The 24778-nt window shown below is 39.6% G+C and overlaps 1 protein-coding gene across 1 annotated transcript in view; it reads right to left on the reverse strand.

Annotated features, from left to right (window-relative positions):
- SCTR (secretin receptor) overlaps nucleotides 1-24152 on the reverse strand; it is a 427481-nt gene extending 403329 nt beyond the window's left edge. The window contains exons 1-3 of the mRNA XM_044073676.1: nucleotides 24138-24152; nucleotides 23856-23953; nucleotides 22332-22467 (exon numbers count right to left, since the gene is read on the reverse strand). Of these exons, the coding sequence (XP_043929611.1) occupies nucleotides 22332-22467; nucleotides 23856-23953; nucleotides 24138-24152 (249 nt within the window). The remainder of the gene's footprint in view (nucleotides 1-22331; nucleotides 22468-23855; nucleotides 23954-24137) is intronic.
- Nucleotides 24153-24778: the final 626 nt, after the last annotated feature.

Raw genomic sequence — 24778 nt, forward strand, 5'->3', positions numbered from 1 at the left:
CAACGTTTCTCAAGGGTCACTTGAAAAAGTAACTTGATTTCTCGGGGGGGGGGGGGGTATGTGAAGGCTGCCAGCCTAGCTAGCTAGAATTTTGTAGATAACTCTATGTCATTTGTAAATATTAATATAATCCACAGGCTTGGCTTACAAATGTAAAGAGAACTATATGTTATGATTAAACTATATGTTGTACTGAGCTTCAAAAATGTAACCACAGTGCACTCTGCTGGAAGAAAGCTGATAACTCAAGCATTGTATGACTGAGCTCAAGCTCGGTGACAGGATGCTTGGGCCGGGAAATACTTTCTATTGTCTTGATTTAAGAGATAACTACTAAGGTTTTACATGTATAATGTATTTTATTGCTGTGGCTTCCTGGCCAGGTGCAGCTTACTAAGAAATGTAAGTGTTGAGTTTCTGTTAGTCTGGGAACTAAAGAAGTGATACAAATGATGTAATGTGAAATGACTCAGCAGTACTGGGTGTTTATCAATTTAAGACTTTCTCAGAGAGAAAGATTTAGGCATTTTCGATTTTGTCACATCAACTCACCAGCACTCTGCCTTTGCTCTGTAAGTAAGATATTTAGAACAATGATTTCTCTTAGAGATAGATAGAAATATCCAGATTAGTCTAGCTGTTTTCTATATTTATGTCAGACTATTCTACAGTAGTATTTTAAAGCATTTTCCTGTGATTTCTGAACTCTGTAATGTCATTGTGTTGAAGTAATAAGTATTGTCTTGTGTTTTATTATTAAATATTTTAAACCTTTCAACTGTGGCTGGTTTGTGTAGAGATAATTTATGCTCTAGATTACTTACATGTATTTGGTGATACTGTACAAAGCCACTCCAATAGTCTTGTTGTTTGTCACACTTACTAATTGGATAATAATATTGCACAGTAAAATTGGACACCCTTTGGTAAGAGTCTTGGCTTAGGATCCAGAGTCTACTACTCAGGAAGACAGATTAGAAATAGTAAGAGAATTGTGGGGAGAGAGAAGCCTCAAAAGGCAGTGAGGGATGTCATCAGAATTTGTGACAGACTCATGGCAATCAGACTTCAGTGCAATGATATGGCAGTACTCAGTAGTAGTAGTAGTAGCTGATAAATAGTGGTTGGTGGCAGTGATTACTACCTTATAGCCTGGCAGGATGGGGCATAGCTGGAGAACCTGTGCCATCCTTCCCCAGGAGTGTCTGTGTGTTTGTATATAAACCAAATCTCAAAGTGTGTCTGTGTGTGTCGGTTACTTGGGCACTGAGGCAGAAGCACTGGTTGGACAGAGGGTGCTAGATTGTGGCTTGACTTTCTATAGTGTGCCAGTGGGGAGTCTTACTGGGGATTTGGAGGAAGAGGAGAAACCAGCAGACTGACTGTGATCTCTGTGTGCTCTTAAAGGAAATTGTACTTTACTGTGTGTGTACTTGTTATCCTTCAATGCACATCCCTCCTGGTGCTAGTGGTGTGGGGTGGGGTGGTTTGATTACAGGGTGGGCAGTGCATGGGCATCACAGCTTCTTGTTAGCCAACAGTATTTTTTTCCTAGCTTGGTCTGTCTCCTGTCTTCTCCACTTTTTCTCCTTCCTCCTGCGTTATTATTTTGATGACTTCCTGACTTCTTCCATTCCACCACCAGCTTTTACCTTATTTATTATTTATTCTGGGCCCACATATCTCATCTGTTGCCTGCACCTTATATTACATTTGCTGCTTTGGGCTTCCCAACTAACTCTTCTTCTTCTTCTTCTTCTGTGGCTTGATGTAGTTAGTAATTCTTCAACTGTTGTGCTGTTTCTCCAGTCAAGTTCCAGGTTTTCAGCCTGGTCTCTGTTGACCTTACAGCCTTCTCTGATCACTGCTTGCAGTTGATTGTGGCAACCAATGGTTTATGCTGAGGGCCGACTGCTTCACTGGGGATGGGTTTGCAATCACAGATTCTATCACAGTACCCTTTCTTTACTATGAGGATTCTTCCTGTTTGGCATTTACTTTTATGAAGTAAACTTTGGCTGTCTAAGTTTGCAGATAACTGCAAACCATTTGCCAGACAGAAGTCTAGAATGGCCTCTCCATCTTTATTCCTATTTCCCCACCTATGGGGATCCAGGCAGTCCTTACATTCTGTTCTTCTGTCTCGATGTGTGCATTCAGATCACCCATTATCAGCACTAGTTCCTGTTGTATCTAATAGGTCCTACAACTGCTGTCTGAGTGCACTTTTTCCTCACTATCATAACCCTGCTGGTGATTATGAGTACTGCCATATCATTGCACTGAAGTCTGATTGCCATGAGTCTTGTTGTAAAAAAGTCCTTCTATATTGCACATCTTATAAACAAAGGGATTGTGTCTAGATCTAGGGATGTCATTGTTCCTCTTTACTCAGCCCTCATTAGACTAATCATTGAGTGTAATGCCCCATTTGGCATGGATCTATCCAGACACATGAAACGACTGAAACAGCCACAGAGATATCTTACTGAGGGATACAAGGCCTAAACAATATGTCCTACATGGAATGAATCAAAGTCCTGTCACTATACTCTGCATTCAACAGACTGCTAAGAGGTGACCTGTCTCTGGCATAGAAGGCATCCTCTGACCCAATACTAATAGATTTAGTGCACATCAGCAAGTCAATCAGAAATACTTGGTCTAGGGATCTAAACTTCTGCTACATCAACCAGATGATTTGGAGGGGAAAATTTATCTTGCAAAGGATACTGCTGTTCTGGAACAGACACCTCATCCAAGAAAAACAAAGCTCATCCCTGTCCATATTCAAGCACAACTTGGATTTATGGATGGGAAACAGAAAATTTACCCCAGGACTGTCCCCATACCATTAATGGACAGAGGCAGCTCCCAAATGCTTTATCACATGCATGTGTCCCCTCAAATTATCTATGCTATGATCCCAGTTATTCACACTAGGGGTAAAATATAATTATTGACCATGAGTAAGGCCAGTCTAACACCAAATGGGACAGGTCAATTCAGCACTAAAAGAGAAACTGGCTAAGCTTAAAATGTCCCACAAGGGCAGCTAGTTTAGTACTTACCTATGAACCTATGATAGACTGCTGTGCTGAGTCCATGTCAGCCATTCCTGCAAAGTATGCATCATTCCCATGAATATGTTGTGGTACCAAAGCTCATTCTACATGAGCATGGTCATATGAGAAACAATATCACCATCATTAGATGTCACATCATCTTTGAATTTTACTACATGCAGCATTGCTTTGTATCTCTATAAGTACTATTGGTACTTAAATTTATTTGAATGCAATAATCTAATGAAATTGGGCAGTTTAGTCTTTAGACAATTCAGTACTGGTATGCACATTTTCAGTGTAGTTGAATAACACTGTGAAATCACTAGTAGCTTTATTTTTCACAGCTGTGTATTCCTAGAAAAAAATCAGGTACATTAAACCATTACGGAAAGCATGTCATACAACAAACTGGCAAACCACCATGTTTAAAATTATTCCACATTAGACTGCATTAAATTCATAAGTTTGCCCAGAGTTAATAGAACATAGTTAACCTTTCTGATGTGGTCTCACAATGCACTTCATCCAGTAATAAGCCTAACTCAATTAAACAAGGAGTGAAGAGTGTTGTGAAAACAGCAAACAAAATTACAGCACTATGGGCAGTGTGAGCATGTAGTGCAAACATCAATGGCACACTAGGTATGTGCACACGGGAACAAAAAAAATCTAAAGGTGAGAGCTGTAGGAACTATACATTTGGTTTAAATAATGCTGAACAAATGGTTAATGAAACTCAATAAAAATATTGCCAGATGTGAAAACATTTTAACCCAGACACAGTAATTAGCTTACAAAATAAATAGTCAAAGACAAGCCTTTAGTTCTATTTAAACATGCCAAGCAACTGAGTATTTTAGGCAATCCACGTGAAAACAGTTACATTGTAATAATTAGCTATATAGCACAGTATGCAAACTGGTTTTGTCCAAAATGCTAGGTTCTACTCACAGTACAGATAACGTACAGAAGTAGTTCAAGTGATTAGAATATACAGGTGACTAAAATTGTAGCAGTAGAAGAAGTAAAATGAACCACAAGTGGCACCTTTCTGATATTACAAGAAGCACAACTGTTATTAAAAATAAATTTCAGTGAAACTTAAGGGAGCATGCAGGGTCTGTAACTAGTACCTATTCAATGATAAGACTGTAACAACAATTAAATCTACGTGTGACTAGTGATAACAGTATTATGCAGCCCCAACAGCTTACTTCTTCTAATCTATTATTAGTTCATCACAAAAACTTACATCTGCTCACATCAAGGGCAGTACTTCCATGCAATGGCTCTTGTATGTTACCGATGACGAGTTTCTATACAGCTTTATTAAAGAACAATGTGTATCAATACACAGTTATTAGCAGATTCATAGATATTCCAAGGACACTAAGTCTTATGACCCTTCCTGCATTGGCAGTACCCTCCCTCATGCTGCACCAGCTTTCTCCAGGAGGGCCATACCAGCCAATTCCAAAGTAAATTTGTGACTACCCTTCTAGGTTATATTTACAGGACTTTAATGAATTCCACTGCTTTACATGCAGGGGAAGATTATTCCAGAGGTTTGGAAGATTCTGGGTTCATAGGTTCATAGATTAGTAGTAAGCTAACTGCCCTTGCGAGCCATTTTAAGCCAAGACAATTATCCCTTGTGAGACTCGAACCGTGCACCTTGTGTTTGCAAGGCAAACACCTTAACCATTAGGCCACCTTGTAAACCTATCCCTCCAACATGTTTGATTTATCTGTTAGTGAAGATTTAGGCCTCTGCTAATAATACTGGTGGAGATATTGGACATGCAGAGATACAGGAGATCCATGACAACTGGGTCTCTAACGGTGTGGTGAGACATATCTATCCTCAAAAGTCTTTAAGACAATGGATAAAGGGAAAGAGCTTGCAGTCTCTCTCTTGGTAGCTCATTGACTTTAGGTCTGGTCTTTTTCATTAGGAAACTTTGAGGTCTTTTTAGTTGTTTAATATGTTTAGTGAGATACATCCTAACATGGGGTGTTCTACTAGATAATTGATCTGATTAATACTGAGTATAAGGAAGTGATTATCTCTTTAGTCTTTAATGGTATTCCTTTGGCACATTAGCTGTGCTAAATATAAGGACTCCCTGACAGCTACTGTCATATGCTGGTCAAAACAGAGGGAGCTATCAACCCAAGTTCCTAGTTTCCCTGACTACATTTTCATACTGTAGAGATGTGTTGCCTATACAATATGATGAGGGGGCTGGTTTATCTACCAAAAGTGACCATATTAAACTTTTTAGCTTTTAAGTTTGAGCCCATTTTAGTACACTAAGAATTTACTAAGAGTTCATTCTGGACTGTTTGGGTGCCAGAGACTGGCTTAACAACACAGTTTGTGTCATATGTAAACTTTATTAGCAAGGGATTTTGGCTTTCTGTTTGGAGATCTGAGAAGTAAATGTCAAAAAGGAGAGGTTCCAGCACAGAGCCTTGAGGGACACCACAGGTCACTTTCATACTTTCTGATGAGGCATGTGCAACTCATACTGTGTGGGTTATACCTTTCAGACACTTTTATTTATTTTTTATTTACAGTTTGGCAACCTGGTAAGTGGGCTGATCTGAAGACACTTTTCAGCCATGACCTGTTCTCACAGGCAACAGAAAAGAGCTACAGATGATGTGATTTACAAATGCATACATTAATAGAGCAAATATACAGACATATACAATTGCCTAATAAGAACAGTGATTCCAATCAACAAGCAATAAGCAAAGAATAAGAATCAGAGCAAATTCTCAGAAGTAAGAAGGTGCAGGACTATTAACTAAGTATAAAGAGAACTATGAAAAAAACACACTTTTAGTTAACTATACACAACACAAAATTATACTGGATTAGAACAGTGATAGCCCAACTAAAGTAAAATAGTAGCCATTGTCCCAAAAGCAAGTACATAATGTCTCATTTTGGACATAACTTGATAGATATGACTTGAAACCTGGGAGAGAGTGTAGTCATTTTATCTCGGGAAGTAGGTTGTTCCACAGTACAGGGCTCATTCTGGAAAATGCCCATTCACCGATAAAATTAAATGGTGAACAGCTTAAGTGGGTAAGTGTCATTTTGGCTATTTCTTAGTAAGTATGACTGCTCTCTAACAGGGAGTATTCTTTTTAAGGGAGGGCAGTGTGCCTAAGAGGTAGGTAGATCTTTTAGTAACCTGTAGACAATTATTTTTCCCCAGACTAATGGTAAAAAGGTCACACAGACAAACAAATTAGCAAAAACTGCAAGAAAGACCATGACATTTAAGATTTTTCAGGAGTGTGAATCTGCAAATTTTGTTATCAGCTATCTGTAGTCTATGAGAGCCGTAGGAGGAAAGAAAGACTAGTAAAGGTAAATCATATTCCAGTTTTGGAAGGAAGACATTTTTACCTGTGGGATGTGAGCAGCTGAAGGGAGAACATGAGAGTCTGTAGCAAAGTTTTAAATGGGAAAGGACTTTGTTAACAATGTGTGTGTTTGTGTGTGTGTGTGTGTGTGTGTGTGTGTGTGTGTGTGTGTGTGTGTGTGTGTGTGTGTGTGTGTGATGAAAGAAAGAGAAGGGTCTACAGTAAGGACTAGGTATTTGCATTCAGAGACAGGAAATGACAGTATTGTGGTTATTAGTGACGGTAAGGACAAAGAGTTGAGATAGTTTATGTGGTGAGAAAAATGCATAACATTAGTGCTTCAATGAATAATGAGGAAGTTGGTAGCTTTAGCCTAAGTGCAGAGATTGGTGAAGGACTACTGAAGTTGTTCTTGAACGTTGGAGGGGGATTTACTAGCTTGTAGTAACAGTATATTGTCTGCATACATAGTAATATCTATGAGGTCATTAATGAATTAAGAGAAAAGGAGTAGGCCTGAAACTAAGCTATTGGAGACCCCTATATTGAGGGTACCAAAAGCAGGAAGTTAGTTGTTATGCAAAACATGAAAGTTCTATTTTCTAAATAACTCTGGAACAGTTTTATCATTAGTAGATTGGGACTGACACTTTCAAATGTCCTGGTTGTGTTAATAAATGTCAGCAGTGAAGAGCCCATTGTTGATGTTGCTATAAACGGCCTCTGTTGCAGATAGTAAAGCAGTTGCTGTCCTACAGCCTTTTCTAAAGCAGCACTGCTTGTCTGAAAGGGAAGCATAACTACTGATGTACTTGAGCATTTGTTTATAGAGAATTTTTTTTCAAATATTTTTGCCAGAGTGCAAAGTTTTGATATTGGTTAAAAGTCTTTTTATGTTCTGGGTGTAGGAAATTTCACTACTGGGATTATAATGGAATGTTTCATATCTGGAGTTCCAAAACTAAGGGATACACTAAGTACAGGTAAGAGGACTGTCTCTGTCACAGCAGGTATGTAATACACAGAGCATCTCTCCCAAGCTGCCATAAAGAACATTTCATATTCAAAGCTCACCCATTTATTTTCAGAGCTGGCACATGCTGTACATTCTGTTTCTTTTCACTGTACTGGAAAGTGTAACTGAGATGGCTGAATACTTATTATCTGCAGCTTTTCTTAGGAAGGTAGTGCGGAGTGTTCTGAGTTTGGAAGAGGACTGTTTCAGGATTTAAGCAGTGAGTTAATCTCCTTTACAAATATCTCTGAGAGGAAGAAGAAGGCTCTCTGTCTTACCACATACTGGTCGATTTTTAAAGCACTTAGTTTCTATGTGATGCCAATATGTAGTGTAGTGCTGAAGGCCTTTGCCATATCAAGGTAGACTATGTACACTCCATGGCCACTGTTTACAGCCTCCATAACCCTTTTAAAGAAGTTTACCACAAAGTCAGACTATAAGATTATTGATATCAAAGTTTATGAGGTATTTGTATAAACAGTTTTACAGAATATACAATAAGAATAAAAGAATCCCAACTAAAATGTACAAGGCTGTTTGTATATGTTATATATTCACAGTCCTTACTTTGAGGTCAATATTTGTATTACATTCATTCATCAGCATGTCTCATAAACAGCTTTACAGAATATATAATAAGAATAAAAGAATCCCAACTAAAATGTACAAGGCTGTTTGTCTATGTTATATATTCACAATCCTTACTTTGAGGTAAATATTTGTATTACATTTATTCATCAGCATGTCTCATAAATACAGCTGTCTTGCTGCATTGGTTATGTAGAGGGGTGAAGAGATGACTACAGCCTAAGTGGCCTAAATTTAATTAGCAACTCAAGCACTTGACAGTGCAGGAAGTGTGGATGGAGACATTTGGGGGAAGAGCATAGTGGTCCTGGTGTGCTCATGTCACTACTGTAATGGTACAACCTCAGCTAGAGGGCAGAGACATGTTAGGATGTGGGGAGCTGGTGCAAGGAGGATATGGGTGCAAAAGCCCAAGCCAGTGATGGCAAACCCTTGTCAGAATACAAGAAGGTGCATGCATACACACATGTATAGAAAGGCACAGGCTGCCCTTGCAGTAATGCAAGAGTTCATGTCACCACTAGGAGAGGGGTTAGAGCATTCATAACAAAAACATCCTCATAGTTGATAATCCAGCAAAGACTCAAGCAACCCCTAGTGTCTACCTCTGTGATGCCCCCCCCCCCCGACAAGCTCTCTGTTCAGTGGATCTTGGGCTCCCCATCATTAAGGAACTACCAGCTGTTCAGCAGGGAGGTCTAATGGTCAGCAGGCAGAGGGGGAAACCCCCCCCAAAAAAACTGATCTATCTCAGTATTTAACTGTGTTAACATAGTGGTCATGAAAGTTATATACTTTATAATAGTAAATAATTATAACATACATTTAACAGGTAAGAGAAATGTCAGCTTTGAATTTCACAATGTTACACTCCAAATATAGCAGTATAACACTGTATTATAGAGGAAATATATACGATGTGGCTTTTACTGAGTTTTATTACTGCATTCAAAACCACAGCTTCAGTCATGGTTAGAGCCATAAAACGCAAGCTATGCACTCATTAACTTTTCTTCCCTAACACAAATTTTAAAAATAGTGGTTTAGCCATGAAACCACCCCTCAGTGGAGATGTGGTGATAGTAAATTTAGGCTGGAACTATGACAGAAAATGTAGGCTAGAATAATATTAATTATTCTTGTTACTAGAGTATAGCACACAACCTTACATTCCTTACTTTCATACTTCGCAGCTTCTTTACTCAAAACATTCTGGACAAAGCCAAAAATACTGGAGGCCAAAATTAGTGAAACTTTTTAAATATTTTTATAATTTACTTAAAAGGTTAATAGACCAATAGGTTTTGTATAAACATGAATTTTCTGAAAAATAAGAATTATGAAACTCTAATACTATACATTGCCAACTGACTGTAATCCTCACTGATTTACCAGAACATCAAGAATTTATTGAGGGATGGTGCAAAATATGAGGCAAAATTAGAGACATTCTGAAAAAATTGTGGAGAGTTGAGAATTGTGCGTTAAATTCCATAGTAACCAGAAATAATGCATCTGTATTTATACTGAGCATACACAAGCTGTTCTGTGAAACAGTTCATCTCAAGGATTCAAGACAGAAATCAAGAAAAGATGTTACAGTCAATGAGATATAACAGTTACAGGGACTAAACAATCTGTGTTCAATCATCCTAATTACACTTTTTAGTACAGTGAAAAGAAAAGTACAGTTGTGTACACTTACCATAAATGTGGATGTTCAAGTGTATTCACTGTTGCAGTCATTACATTTGGGTTATCTGCTTGCAGTAGCCCTCAGTCGGTCTGATTAACAAAGTCTTGGGTTCTGCGTCAGTTGCTGTCCCTTCTTCCATGACGTCTGGTCGTCAGGGGTATAAAACATGCAGCCGATGCCATTACATCAGTTTTTCTTGCCCCAGATGTCAGGTGCCCCCCTAATAGGAAGCAATTAAATCTATAAATACAAGGATATACCTACAAGAAAAAAGCAAATACACTAAAAAGCTTTTGAGCATAGTAAGGGAAAGTAGAGGTATAGCCAAAAGAAGAAAGGGGCTGGAGGGAGGGCAACCAGGACTGCAACAGTGAATACAATCGAACATCTACATTTATGGTAAGTGTACACAACTATACAATGTTCTTCATGTTTCACTGTTGCAGTCATTACATTTGGGTAGATTCCCAAAGCTAAGGTTGGGAGGAGGAATTTAAATAGAAATAGAACCAGCTATAAGGCCCTGCAAGACTGCAGTGGCAAAGCCAGCTCTGGATTTAGAGAGAACGGGCAAATGATAATGCTTGATGAAAGTATGTACAGAACTCCAGGTAGCAGCTTCTAGGAAGTCCCTGGTAGGGATGCCTCTGAGAAAGGCTGTAGAGGTAGATGCAGCCCTGGTTGAATGGGGTCTGATACCCTGTGGGATAGGTTTTCCATGGTGCATACAGCAGAAATGAATGCAGTTTCCTATCCATTTTGAAATGGTTTGCTTTGAAATAACTTTTCCCTCTGTCCCTGCAGCAAATGCCACCAGCAGTTGTTCAGATTTCCTTTGAGGTTTAGTCTTGTCCAAGTAGAATCTAAGTTGTCTGTGCACATCTAAGGAGTGCAGTATCCGTTCCCCTTTGTTCTGTGGATTAGCAAAGAAGGTAGGCAAATGAATGGACTGATTAAGAGCCACACTGGATACCACCTTGGGCATGAAGGAGGGATTGGTTCTGAGGGACACCCTGTCTGCATGAAAGATGATGAAAGGCTCCACTGCCATAAGGGCCTGTAATTCAGATACCCTTCTTGCTGATGTGATTGCTAAAAGGAAAGCTGTTTTCCAAGAAAGGAATTTTAAATCTGCAGTAGCAGCTGGTTTGAAAGGAGGAAGGGTGAGTTTCTCCAAGACAAAGTTAAGGTCCCAGGCTTGAGTTGGAGCTCTCCTGGGTGGCCTTAAATTTAATTTAAAATTAAATGGCCAAACCACACCAACTGTGGGTAAATCCAGCATTACCCACACCCAGGTATGGGTTATTACTTAATTCATTTGTTTGATTGTTAACTAACATGGTAAGTTGGCTGGTTTGAGAACCCTTTTTAGCTATGACCCACACATATTGTAATACACAAATGCACATTTATAATATGCTTTTACCAACATAAGCAAAATAAAAGTAAACAACATACTTGGCAAACGTCTTGAGCAGTAGGTGAGAGAAGAGGGGAGGCTCTCTGCTATAATGAGCTGAAATGGCTGAGGCATGAATTTTGATGGAGGAAAAGGACAAGCCCTTATGAAGCATCTCAGTCAAGTATTGTAGAATCTGAGGTAAATTGGGTACTGCTGTGCTCATCCCTTGTGATTGGTTCCAGGCACAGAATATTTTCCATTTTGCAGCATAAGATTTTCTAGTACTAGGCCTCCTTGCTTCTAAAATGATATCCGTCACTGATTTACTGAGGAAAGGAGAGACTAGGTAATTAGCCAAGTTGCTAGGTTCAGGGTTTGCAGCTGAGGGTGCAGAATCTGGTTCTCCTGTGAGACAACAGAGAAGGAGTCTGAGGCTGGGGCCAAGCATGACACACTGCGCAAGAGGGGGTACCAGTGTTGGCATGGCCAGTCTTGTGCAATTAAAATCATCCTTGACTTGTTCTGTTTGATCTTTAGTAGTACTTTGGAGAACAGAGGCAGAGGAGGAAAGGCATAAACTGATAGAGCTTCCACTTTCTAAGCTAGCTTGTGGGGAATCCTTGTGCAAAATTTGTCCAATTGATGGTTCTAGGGGGGAAGCAAACAGGTCTATATCTGGGCTCCCCCATTTGCTTGTCAACATGTTGAAAATCCTTGGTTCCAGTTTCCACTCATGTGGGTCCATGATGTTTCTGCTTAGTCCGTCTGCCAGTGTATTTACTTTTCCTGGCAGGAATTGAGCTTGTAGATTCACTTGGTAGCTCAAGGCTGTGTTCCACAATGCCATGGCTAGTCTGCAGAGGGGGTAATAATGTGTACCCCCCTGCTTGTTTATGTACCACATGACAGTGGTGTTGTTCATCTTTACCATTAGTTGTCCTGGAAGAATGTGGTCCTTGAAGGCTGTCAAAGCATTCTGTACAGCTAACATTTATTTTTGATTTATGTGCAGGTGCATTTGACTTGGTTTCCATTTGCCCTGAATGCACTTCCCTGCCAGGTGAGCCCCCCATGCATAGTGTGATGAGTCTGTTGTTAAGGTTTGGGCAGCAGGGGGTAGTGTGAATGGTAGTCCCTTGTTTTGGTGGCAGGCCTCTGCCCACCAAAGGAACTCTAGGCGTAGGCAAGGTATGATAGGAATCATTGCTTCTAGATCCTGATGATGTTGGCACCATAGGCTTTTGAGATACCATTATAGTTTCCTCATATGCAGCCTTGCATATGGAATTAAAAGAATACAGGAGGCCATGAACCCCAAGGCTTGCAGTATTTGCCTTGCAGATAGCTGGCTTTTGTGGCCACTTGTTTGAAGAAGGTTGTCAAATGAATCCGTTTCTCTGGCGTGAGGAAAGCCATTTGGGAAGTTGTATTCAAGCTTGCTCCCAGGAATATAATTTGTTGACAGGGTACCAGGTGTGATTTCTTTTTGTTTATGGTGTATCCCAGAAAAGTCAGTACCCTTTGAACAAAAGCCAGATGATTCAAAAGTATGTCCTGGCTTTCTGCCTGAATTAGACAATCGTCCAGGTATGGGTATATTTGAATATTTCTTTGCCTGCAAAATGCAATGACTGGAGCTAGACACTTTGTGAATACCCTGGGTGCAGTAGATAAGCCAAAGGGCAGTGCAGAGAACTGATAGTGCGTAGGTATCTTCTGCAAAACTCCCTGATATGGATGTGCCGGTATGCTTCTTTTAAGTTTAGTGTTGCATGCCAGGCATCTTTGCCTAGCATAGGAAGCAGCTGGTGAAGAGATAGCATCTTGAATTTTGGAATCACCAGAAAGGTGTTTAGAGTAGAAAAGGTCCAGGATAGGGTGCTAAGAATTGTCTTTTCTGGGTACCAGGAAAAGTCTCGAATAGAAACCTTGTCCCTTTTCCTCTTCTGGTACCAACTGAATAGCCCCCATGCTTAAGACGGAGAGTACTTGATTTTGGGCCTCTGCCCACTGATTTGGGGGTAGATCTGGCCACCTGCTTGGTGTTGGTAACATGTGGAAGTGAAATCTGTATCCTTGGGACACTATATTTAAAACCCATTTGTCCTGGGTAATGAGTTCCCAGTTTTTTTGCTTGCAGACCAATCTTTCCGCCTAAAGGAGCATTCAGTTGGGAAGTGCTTGGAAGTTTTAAAAGCAAGTCATTGAGACAGTTTTCCATAGGGAGGAGTCTTACTACTCCCAGATTTGGATGCGGAAACCCCCCCACTGCTTAGTCTTGTGCGTCCCCTGGGACTGAAACCTGGGGTTTCTGCTGTGTCTGGGTTTGGATTGAGAAGACCTGGAAGGGGCTGGAAAGGACCAATTCTTTGAGGGCCAATGCCTACTAAATCTTGGAGGCTGAACTTGTAAGAAATCTTTAACAGTTGCATAGATTTAGCTTTCTCTTCCATCTTTTTAAGAACTTCCTCAGCTTTGTTGCCAAACAGGCGGTCCTGATTTAAGGGAGCCTCCAACAGTTCAGCTTTAACATGATCAGGCAAAGATCGCTCCTTAAGCCACGCATGCCTTCTGAGCACAGACCCAGTAACAGCAGCCCTGCAAGAGGCCTCTAATGAATCAAATCTACATGGCAAAGTATGTTTTCCAACCTGTTCAGCAGAATGCATTAAACCCTGTAATTCTTTGTTTTCATCACAGTCAGGAGTCAACATCATTTTCTGTTTAAGCAATCCAATAACATGTTGTTGATACTTTAACATATGAAACTGGCAGTTTAAAGCCCTAATGGCCAAGGTTGCAGAAGTGTAAACCTTCTTACCCCATCTATCCAGCGCCCTGGAGTCTCTATCAGAAGGGGTAGGATTTTTAGCAGTAGAAGCCTTAATGCCCTTGGGTCCCTGTGAAATAGTCTCTGGATCCGCAATAGGATTTTTACAAAGGAACTTGTGTGAATCAAGAACCCTGTAATATCTATCAGGTTTTCTGGGAGCAGGAGGCAAAGAATCAGGGGCCAAACTAGATTCTGAAAAGGCATCATCAACAGTGTCTAGTACAAGAGGTATAGCTAAAGGCCTATGTTGAGGCAGGAGCAAGAAATCCCTAAGCCTCTTTTTTGAATCAGAAAAATCCTGGCTTTCCCAGTGGAAATGCTCCCTTAGAGTATGTAAGGTTTCACCAAAAGAAAAATCTTCTGGAGGGGAAGCAGAGGAAATAGAGTCTTCTGCATCAGAATCCTCATAAGTAGTTAAGGGTAAATCCAGATCATCAGAAGAATCAGAAAAATCAGAATCCTGGTCAGAAGATTCATAAACAACTTCAGTCCTAGGTCTCTTAGAAGGGGGTGGTTGGCTTCCCCTGACTAGAGTTATAAGATCTTCAGTCATTCTTATCATTTGTTTTTCAGGCATAGAGGCCTGAGCATGCGGCCTGGGTGTCGGTTTCTTAGATATGGTTCGAGGTTTAGGCCTAAATGAAGAAGGAGGTGTCAGTTTAATATGCAAGTCTGTAGGCCTGAATAAACCCTCAGAAGCCGGTGCCTGCACAGCGGCTCCGGACCCATCCAAGTTAGAGACATCCGTAGGTTCCACAGTTGAAGCATCTCGTGGTATACCGGACTCCAAATGGGTCTCCATAGAGGCCTGCAAATCAGAAGTAGTGGGTATCAGGGGCTGCAAAAGCGCCTCACTGAGTACCGATGAACTGACGACTGGCTTAGGAGAAGTGTCGTTGGCAGCTTTGGACCTAGGCGGCCTGTCTCTGTCTTTATCTTTGCGTTTCTTTGGAATACCGGTAGTCGGATGGCTAATCAACGACATTTCTGGATAATTGAACCAAGAACTGAAATATTTAGAGGCGAAAATATACCAATGATGGATAGTACGCTGATTAAATAAGGCACAAAACTGACAGCAAGGAACGTTGTGGTCAAGGCCTAGGCAAGGAATACAGTACGAATGAAAATCTTTGTGAGGTATTTGCTTTCCACAAGTAATGCAATTATTAACTTTTACTGACATCGGTAAGGAGCAAGAAAAAGTTTCCCCAACGGAGTACATAGCTTTAGTTGAAGACTTCGGTTCTGAAACTCAAAAACGAAAATTTCAGGAGTCGGCCGACCGGCACTTGCGAACTGCTTCTGCTTCGGGCACCGCATGGCAAGAAAGACTGATGTAATGGCGTCAGCTGCATGTTTTATACCCCTGATGACCTGACGTCATGGAAGAAGGGACAGCAACCGACGCAGGACCCAAGATTTGTTAATCAGGCCGACTGAGGGCTATTGCAAGCAGATAACCCAAATGTAAAGACTGTAACAATGAAACACGAAGAACATCCATGCATACAGCACGAGCTAGCCCTGAAAATGAAAGGCTGCGCTTTGCCTTTAAAGACGTCTTTATGGAGGCTTGGGAGATATGTTATGTGTATTACATTCCTGCTGTGACAGAGACAGCCCATAAGCTTGGCATCAGATTACTTCCTATGATAAGGGTGTTATGAACAACAACAGCATCAGCAGCAGTTAATTTAAAAAAACAACTAATCTGTTCTGAAAACAACTGTGGTCGCCACTAGAGTTAAGTCACCATCTACAAAAGCAAGTAATTGGAATGGCAGGGTAGTTCTTCCTATCAGAATAGCCTGGCAGGCTGAGTTGTAAAGCTGAAATGTCTTTTGTACTGTAAAACAGTCTGGTATGTGCCATTGATGACTTCTCCATCACAGTGGATTGTCACTGTGAGTGCAGTATGGTGCTTAGTATAGTAAAAACAAGCCATGAAGAAACATAACCAAATCTGTCACCACAGCACCTGCTTAAAGCAGAAACAGCATTATTTATGCTCACATGTTCCATGCGATGCAAGCTATAATATTAATTATACAATGACCCCCCATTAATATTCTAAAACATGCAAGCTGATTGGTCAGTGTGCCCGTTGTAAATCACACTTATACTAATGGAAAAAGGTCCGGTCGCCTGGACTTTTACCATTAGTATAAGTCTTTTGTGTTAGGCAGCAACAAAGAATGGAAGAGCTCCGTTGCTGTAATCTCGCTGTATTAAATGAGTTTAACATAGCGAGATATCTTTAAAAAAAGCAACAGAGATCTTCCTGTCTCCGTTGCTTTTTTTAAAGCTGTCTCGCTATGTTAAACTCATTTAACATAGCGAGACAGCTTTAAAAAAGGGAACGGAGATCTTCTTTTTTCCGTTGCTTTTTTTAAAGATATCTTGCTATGTTAAACTCGTTTAGCATAGCGAGACAACTTTAAAAAAGCAACGGAGATCTTCCTTTCTCCATTGTTTCCTCTACACACAGCTCTGATGTACTGCGTAAGCATACACATGCGCAGTACATCAGAACTGCTCCAGGATACTGGACAGCTGTGGAAGGGCAGCACAAAGGCATTATACAATGCCATTATTTAAGAAAAGTAAGTATTTTTTTTCTTAAATAATGTCAATGTATAATAGCAATAACCCACTTCTGGTGTGGGTAATGCTGAATTTACCCATGGTCATCTTTGTTTGGCCACTTGGGCTTCACCCTCATGACCAAACCACACCAACTGTGGGTAAATCCAGCATTACCCACACCCAGGTGTGGGTTATTGTTTAATTCATTTATTTGTTTGATTGTTAACTAACATGGTAAGTTGGCTGGTTTGAGAACACTTTTTAGCTATGACCCACACATATTGTAATGGGTCTACTGCTTTTATTCGAATACCACGTATTCGAAAAAGAGCAGTAGACCACTCAGTTATGTGAAAGTGCACTTATTCTAAAGTGCACTTTCGCAAACTCAGCTTCTATGAACAGATCGCACCACAGTGGAGGACGGCAGGAAAACGTGCTATGTCCTCCACTGTGGTGCAGTAGTCACGGACCTTAGGGTTAGGGCACGGGTCATGGTAAGGGGATAGCCATACTAGCTATCTCCTTACCATGACCCGCACCCTAACCCTAACGTCCGTGACTACTACACTAAATGGCAGTACATAGCCCATTCACTGAAGTGAGTTTCGCGAAAGTGCACTTTCAATTAAGTGCACGTTCGCATAACCCAGAGTCTACTGTGTGAGTTTGAAGAAGTGTATTTTCGAACTTATACAGTAGACCCATTGTAATACACAAATGCATATTTATAATATACTTTTACCAACATAAGCAAAATAAAAGTAAACAACATACCTGGTAAACGTCTTGAAATGCAAGCATTAGTACTGAGCAAACATAACTAAACAATACACTGTGTTGGTAAAAATCATGGAACACAAGCACAGGGTAATTATGGTAATCAGGCAATGGTAATGAGCAAACATGAGACAGCATCAAGAAACAGTCAAGTTATTAGGGATTAAATAAATATGGCTCTCCTGAGATAATTATTGTTAAACATCTTTGGAATAAGAACATGAATATCATGCTATACTTTGAGTAGATGGAGAGTAGTGAAATCCATGTTTATGGCAGTGGTCACACTAGACACACACTGCTACCAAGTTCATTGTTGGAGAAAATGTTATAGACATATTTTAATTTTTTGATTAAGCTATTTATGGATTTTTGATATGCATACAGCAACCATATCAAATATCAATGAAACAGTGTTTAATATACAGTAAATACACAGGTAAATAACATTCATGTAAATGACAGCTTTCATATTTATCACGCATAAGCTGTCTATTCAAACGGAAAAACTGAGATGGCAGGTTATATATAACTAATGAAAAAGTATGCTATAAAGGCTTTACAATTTGCATAATTTCTATGATCATTTATAGCAAACAGATAGCATATCACTTCAATGGCTTATGCTTAAATATGTAGACACCAAATATAAATCTATATTATATACAAATAATTTAGAAAAAGCTAACACTAGGGGACTCTGGCTAACTCAAACTGGGAGTCATTATTGAATCCCCAAATAATGCGGATACTCTACAAAAGGGCCTCATAGAAACAGATGCTTGGTGCCAGAGCCATGGGCTCAAGCTCAATGCCAAGAAATGTATAGTTATCCCCTTTGAGAAAAAACATGTACCTGTGAATTACCACATAGGTGGCAGTACACCAAACACAGAAAGTGTGACAACAGACTTAGGGACACAGGTGGACAGTGGTCTCACCTTTGATAACCACATCGCCACAACAGGCAAAAAATCCTTCTATGTGGCACACCTCATCACTAAGGGCTTTTCATCCAGAAAAAAGGAGGTCACTGTCCCACTGTACTCATCCCTCATTAAACCCAATATAGAATATAACGCCCCATTTGGTATGTACCTCTCAAGACATATGCGACAACTGGAAAGGCTGCAGAAATACCTCACTAAAAGAATCACAGGCCTAAAGCAGATGCCCTATGCTGACCACCTTAAAAAACTCCAGCTTTACTCTGTCGCATATCATCTACTCAGAGGCGATCTCTGCTTAACATACAAGGCCATGTCAAACCCAGATCTGTTGGACATGCTACACTTAAAGAAATCCCAATCCCTCAGAGTCACATGCTCCAGGGATCTAAACTTTGTCATCACAATAAACAAAACATGCTGGAGGGATAGCTTCTTGACCCAGAGGCTCCCCAGACTCTGGAACAGACTGCCCATACATGTCAAGCAGAGCACCTCTTTGGCCCTCTTCAAAAGGAACCTTAACGACTGGATGGGAGAAAGGAAATTCACCCCGGGGATCATGTCAGTCACCCTGATAGACAGGGGTCCAGGGAAGTAAATAGTGTGGGAAGAAATAGCCAGGGAATTGTTATGGCTAGGTTGTATAGGTCCTAGGGTCGATAGCCTAGTACCAACCTATGAACCTATGAACCTAATACTATAAGAGTTGAATAATGACAAAGCTGATACTGAAGGAAAAAAAAAAACAAATAGAGAAAAGGAGAAGGCTTAAATTTTCTATTTTTCTCTAACCACCTGAGAGAAAATGAAAACTGGATCCACTTACAGCAGGCATATAAAATAATTATGAATTTATCAAGTGCTGTAGGTTGAAAACTGTGAGACTAAAGATGGTACATTTATTTTCCTTGTCAATACTGGAAGTTAAGAACAGGACACTTAGGTAAAGTCCTTATCAACACAATTACCAGAAACAGTTTAATGACATAAAAATCTGATCTCAGGTTTTGGATTAAAATATTCTTCTAGTAGTAATGTATATGCCTGGAGTACACTCATTGGAGGCATGGTATCTTCTTTAAGTTTACTTGCATTAAGGAGAAAAAAGAAGAACCCATTACTATATTAACCTGCTGACTGTTATATGCATGTTTGAGAAGAAATGTGATTTGATTACATTGCATTATATGAGTGGTGGGAAGATGATATCCTGCCAAGAAACAGGAAGAGTGTTTATTACCCATTTTATATTATACAAGCTTGTAGTGTTGATGCTTGTTTGAGGATGTTTTTATAGCAGAGAATGGCCCCATGCAGCAACTAAGTTATTCTGATTCCTTGTCTTACAATTTAGGTACAACACTGAGACAGTGTGATGAATAAACACACACACACACACACACACACACACACACACACACACACACACACACACACACTAGAACTCCAAAATATCAAAGAGATGTTGAAATAAACCATATTCTTGTTTTGTCTTGAAAGAACAGAATGAACGAAGTTGGCATCCAAAAACAGAATTATCAAGTTGATATAAAAAGGTGATGCCATAATACACAATTCTGCAGGCTGATATCATCCTAACCAGAGCCAGAGGTCCATGGCAGGTGCAGAAATGGAACCACTGGTTTTGTGGAATCAAAGGATAATTCTGAGTACTGTGTGGTCAGCATCACATTGAAATAAATGTGAGTTTTCAGTGGCAGCCAAAACCTGTCTTGGCTGGACTGACTACCTGAAGAGTGGCTGGAATAATCTGTGACAGTAGTGGTACAGATCCACCACTGATCCACCACTGGATTCTGGTCACTGAAAAATTGGGAGGCGCTGTGAAGGGGTGAGCATACTGTAATAGCTTTACCTTCCTTGGGTGGACTAGTGGTTTGCTACTGATCTGTAGCAATGAGCAATGAATTCCCACCAACACTGTATGTGGCTTAGTGACTTCAGTAAAACAGACTTGCAACTTGTATACAAGAAAAATATTAAACAGGAAGTTGTAATCCAGAAAGCAAGATGCAACTTCATCAGACTTGAATAATTTATGAAGCAGCAGAGTGAGCAAAAATACATGTGGCTTAGTGCAGCTTTCACTTGTACTTCAATGCTCCTAACCACCTGATATGGTAATGATGGCAGCTAACAGCAAGACCTACTTACGATCTCAGTATATGGCTCAGTAAATGTTTAGTATTAAAAAAAAATCTGTGATATCTCAAAGTCACTGTAGCTGCAAACAGCAGGTACAGTAACTACATCACAGTGTTTTCCATGAAGTATGTGCACAAAAGTAAAATGCTTACCAGAAAAATTTGCATCATCCTTGCACTGCTGAGTCATATGTTCAGTACACTTAAACTAATAACGGGTCTTCTTTTGTGGATCATGATTGTGTGTTATGGACTGCAATCAGTTATGCCTGCATGTGCTTTGCAACAACACATTTTTGTGGTTTTTAAATGCATCCATTTCTGAATCACACCATGTGTGTGCATGTGTGTATATGAGGGTGTGTATGCTTACGTGCATATGTGTGTGTGTGTGTGTGTGTGTGTGTGTGTGTGTGTGTGTGTGTGTGTGTGTGTGTGTGTCTATGTGTGTGTGCATGTGTGTGTGTGTGTGTGTGTGTGTGTGTGTGTGTGTGTGTGTGTGTGTGTGTGTGTGTGTGTGTGTGTGTGTCTGCATATGAGAGTGATTTGTGTGTGGGTACCAATGCGTGTGTATGAGGGTGATTGGTGTGTGTGCGTGTATGTATACATTAGGATGGTCTATGTACTTGGTTGTGTATGTTCATGCATTTGTGTGCATGTGCGTGTATGTATACATGAGAATGATCTGTGTGTGTGTGTGTGTGTGTGTGTGTGTGTGTGTGTGTGTGTGTGTGTGTGTGTGTGTGTGTGTGTGAGGCTGATTTGTGTGTATGGTTGTATGCATGCACATGTGTATGTATGAGAATGATATGTGTGCATGTTTTTTTTGTATGTGTGTGTGTGTGTGTGTGTGTGTGTGTGTGTGTGTGTGTGTGTGTGTGTTTGTGTTTGTAAGTGGGGGTGGGAAGACCTGCAGTTACAGAAATACCTGTAAGGCACAGTTCATGGAATGCAACATTAAAAATTATTGTAGAAAAAACACTTGACATAATGCCTCAGTACCCACACGTGGTCATTATACACCTGATGAATGCTGTACTGCAATCTCAGAAGTGAGGGATTATCATAATATAGGAAGAAGTCATGATGCTTTAGATGCACTTGCTATTTTTGTATAAACTAGAAATTAACTACAAATAAGCACTGCAGATTACATTCTGTTTTAGACAGATACTGTTCTAATTTTTTATTATTGCTTTTATTCCTTTACCTTATGTCATTTTTCTAAGAAATCATGCAATGAAGCACAATAAACACAGCAAAGAATTCTTAAGGGACCATTGCATCGAAGAGAAAAAAAGGTCCATTTCTCTGCTCTGTTCCCCTGAGGAGCCAATAAATCAGTGTTAATGTTCCATACAGCAGTGGAGATCATGGCAACCATCAATGTTTTGAGTTCCAGACATTCTTCTATACTGCTTCTCCTCAAATGAACATAAATAAAAGTATTTTTCATTTTACAAAGCAGCTTGAAATGGGGTAGGAAAGCAGACACAACCTGCTGCCAGATATACAACTTCACAAAACGTGTGCTATTCAGGGGTCACAGATACTCACATTAGTAAAAGTGGATAAAAAAAGAAAATTCCCTCTCCCATGTCTAGGAATGACATATTGCTGCAAAACTGTGGAAAAAAAGTCTGAATAATATGGGGCATTAACAAGGAAAATGTGCTCTATTTGTGCATTTCAGGTCTGTGGCAACAGTTTTTCTAGTACTTTAGCTTATGTACTGTGGTGTGTGTGTGTGTGTGTGTGTGTGTGTGTGTGTGTGTGTGTGACATGCAGCATACAGTCACCCGGAGCATTTGAGAACAGCACACAAACATGAATGGTAGCTCTCTATTTGTATAATTACCGAGGCATAAGCGCTGCAGTGATCAATGTCTTTGCTGGAAAACAAGACACTATCCTTGATAAGCACTGAAAGAGCTCGCAGAATAAATGATGTAAACAAATGCATGTGGATATAGTTCCGGGTACAGCGGAGTTTTCTGTGAAGAAAAAACAAAACATTTTTATTTGTCTCAAAAATGTATTTAGTCAGGATGACTCAGATGCCATTAAATCAGTAAAATGAAAATGCCTCATCATTTCCACAAATCAAATACCTTAGGTTCAAGTATTAATCCACATAATCTTTCAGCATTCTTTACACATACACAAAGCAAATTTTTTTGTTTCACCAAAAACTTAGGACTGATAGAAGCTTGTTATCAAAAATGAAATATTAGGGAGGTTACTGCACATGACAAGATTTTAATTTAAAGCTTTGGGGTAGAAGGTCAGGAAATAATTTACCTTCATGCAAGGCTGTTCACAGACAGCTTTACCTGGGAACTTAATCCCTTCTGGATCCCTATGTTTCCAAGAAAGGACAAAGCAAAGCCTGAGCTGATGGAGATAATATATTTTTAGTAGATTACAAAGCTGTACTGCCCTGGAATAATTCTAGCATGCAGTTAGTGTCATGTTATGATTTATACCATTATCCTCCTGGTGCTGTGTTGCAAAGCAACAGTACAATTTTGTGCAAGTACTCTGCTATTCCTACCCCCCCCCCCCCCAAATAACTGATTTTTAAAATTTAAATGCTGGTAGAACTGTATTGTCTTGCCACAAATGATAACCCACTGATATTGGCAGCCACTGAACTAAACAGTAATCATGTGATGCAGCTCTGAAGATTCTCATATGAACAGTTAAAAATAAAAATAAACACTGAACATGTACATAAGAATTATATACCTTTAGAAACTTCCCTGTTGTCAGCAGAAGTAATTTCGTTGGGACCATTCCATATAAATCATTAAAATGAAAATGTACCAGTATACTTAGTTATCAAAGTGTAGCAGTAACAGACTAAGCATGCAGTACAGCATTTGGTCTGAAGGAAAGTGTGTGTAGTACTCCAAATATTATAAAATGGCTACGTGACCTTCCACACATGCAGCTGCACACACTCCCTCTCACAACAAGGTGTGCTTAGAAGTTCCAGGGGAAAAATAAAATGACACACAATACATTATCTCAACAAAGGGACCATGATGGTACAAATTCCTATGTTCATTTATCAGCAACAATGTGTTGCTGTTAATTGTGTGAGTGGGTTCATACATAACGCCTGTAGCCTCTTCAGTAGAATGGATGTACTTTGTTTCCAGCAGCTGAAGACAAGCTGTTTTTTTTCTCCATTAGCACTTCTTTTCTGCCCAGCCACAGGGTGACAGCAGTGTCAAAGGTGCTGGTAACCAATTACACCTATTCTTCTGATTACTCTGTTCCCTGGGTGGAGAAGTGAGACAAGCATGGGTGCTGAGAACTAGGTCTGCAATATAAAGATAGTAACAAAGATAATGAAGAAGAAAAAGTTCCATCTTACCTGAAAAAGCCTAGAATTATGACTGCAACAGATAATGACAGAAAGGATGTGCTGTATCCCACAGTGTACATTGTCTTCAAATTTGAGTAATAGGAAGTCTTTGAAAAAAAAGAAAATACACAGTCAGACTTTAGTTATCAGACAGTACTTATGAGAAGTCTTAAAATACACTCATTATTTACCTAGCCAGTATTCATTTGGTTATTTTATATTAAGGCAAACTTCACTATGTAGATCATACTCATATGGACAATCGGCTTTTGCATATATACAAGTGCTCACATGAAATTCAGCCATAGCAGCTAAACCCTGGCTCAGAGGAATGTCAATCAAGAATTCACAACCAGTTAATAAATAAATAAAATGCAGGTGAAGGAAGAGTTGTATCTGCTGATATATGAAACCCAGGCACTGTACTCAAAGTAGCGTTTGTTATTTCACTTCTAATACACATCTTATCCACCACTTCTATTCCTCAGCAGTTATGGCCCCTTATTTTGCTTGTGATAAGTCTGAAACCATCAATCTGTGATGCAAAAAGTCTGTCAAAAGTAGATTGTTTTTGTGAGTAACCTTAATGCCTTCCAATTACTGAATCTGAATGCTGTCACACCAGTCTGTAGTATCCTTCATTGTGGGATGATGACATTATATCCTAGATCTAAAGCTAAATCTCTTGTGTTGTGTTTGTTGTTGTCAACATACTGCTTTTGGTGATTCACACCAGCCCAGATAAATATATGTTTTGTAATTAAAATATTCTTAATGATAAACATTTTTTGTAACAACACAAAAGGAGGCCTTATTTTATTTACATTGTTTAATGTTTTATTTATTTTAAACGTAAGCACTGCTAAAAAAAAAAATAAAATAAAACAAATGGCAGTTGTTTTAAAAAAAACTAAACAATGAATAAAATAAAT

The sequence above is a fragment of the Protopterus annectens genome, chromosome 6.part0 (assembly GCF_019279795.1).
Source record: "Protopterus annectens isolate FY-2018-M chromosome 6.part0, PAN1.0, whole genome shotgun sequence".
In the NCBI taxonomy this organism is placed as follows: domain Eukaryota; kingdom Metazoa; phylum Chordata; order Ceratodontiformes; family Protopteridae; genus Protopterus; species Protopterus annectens.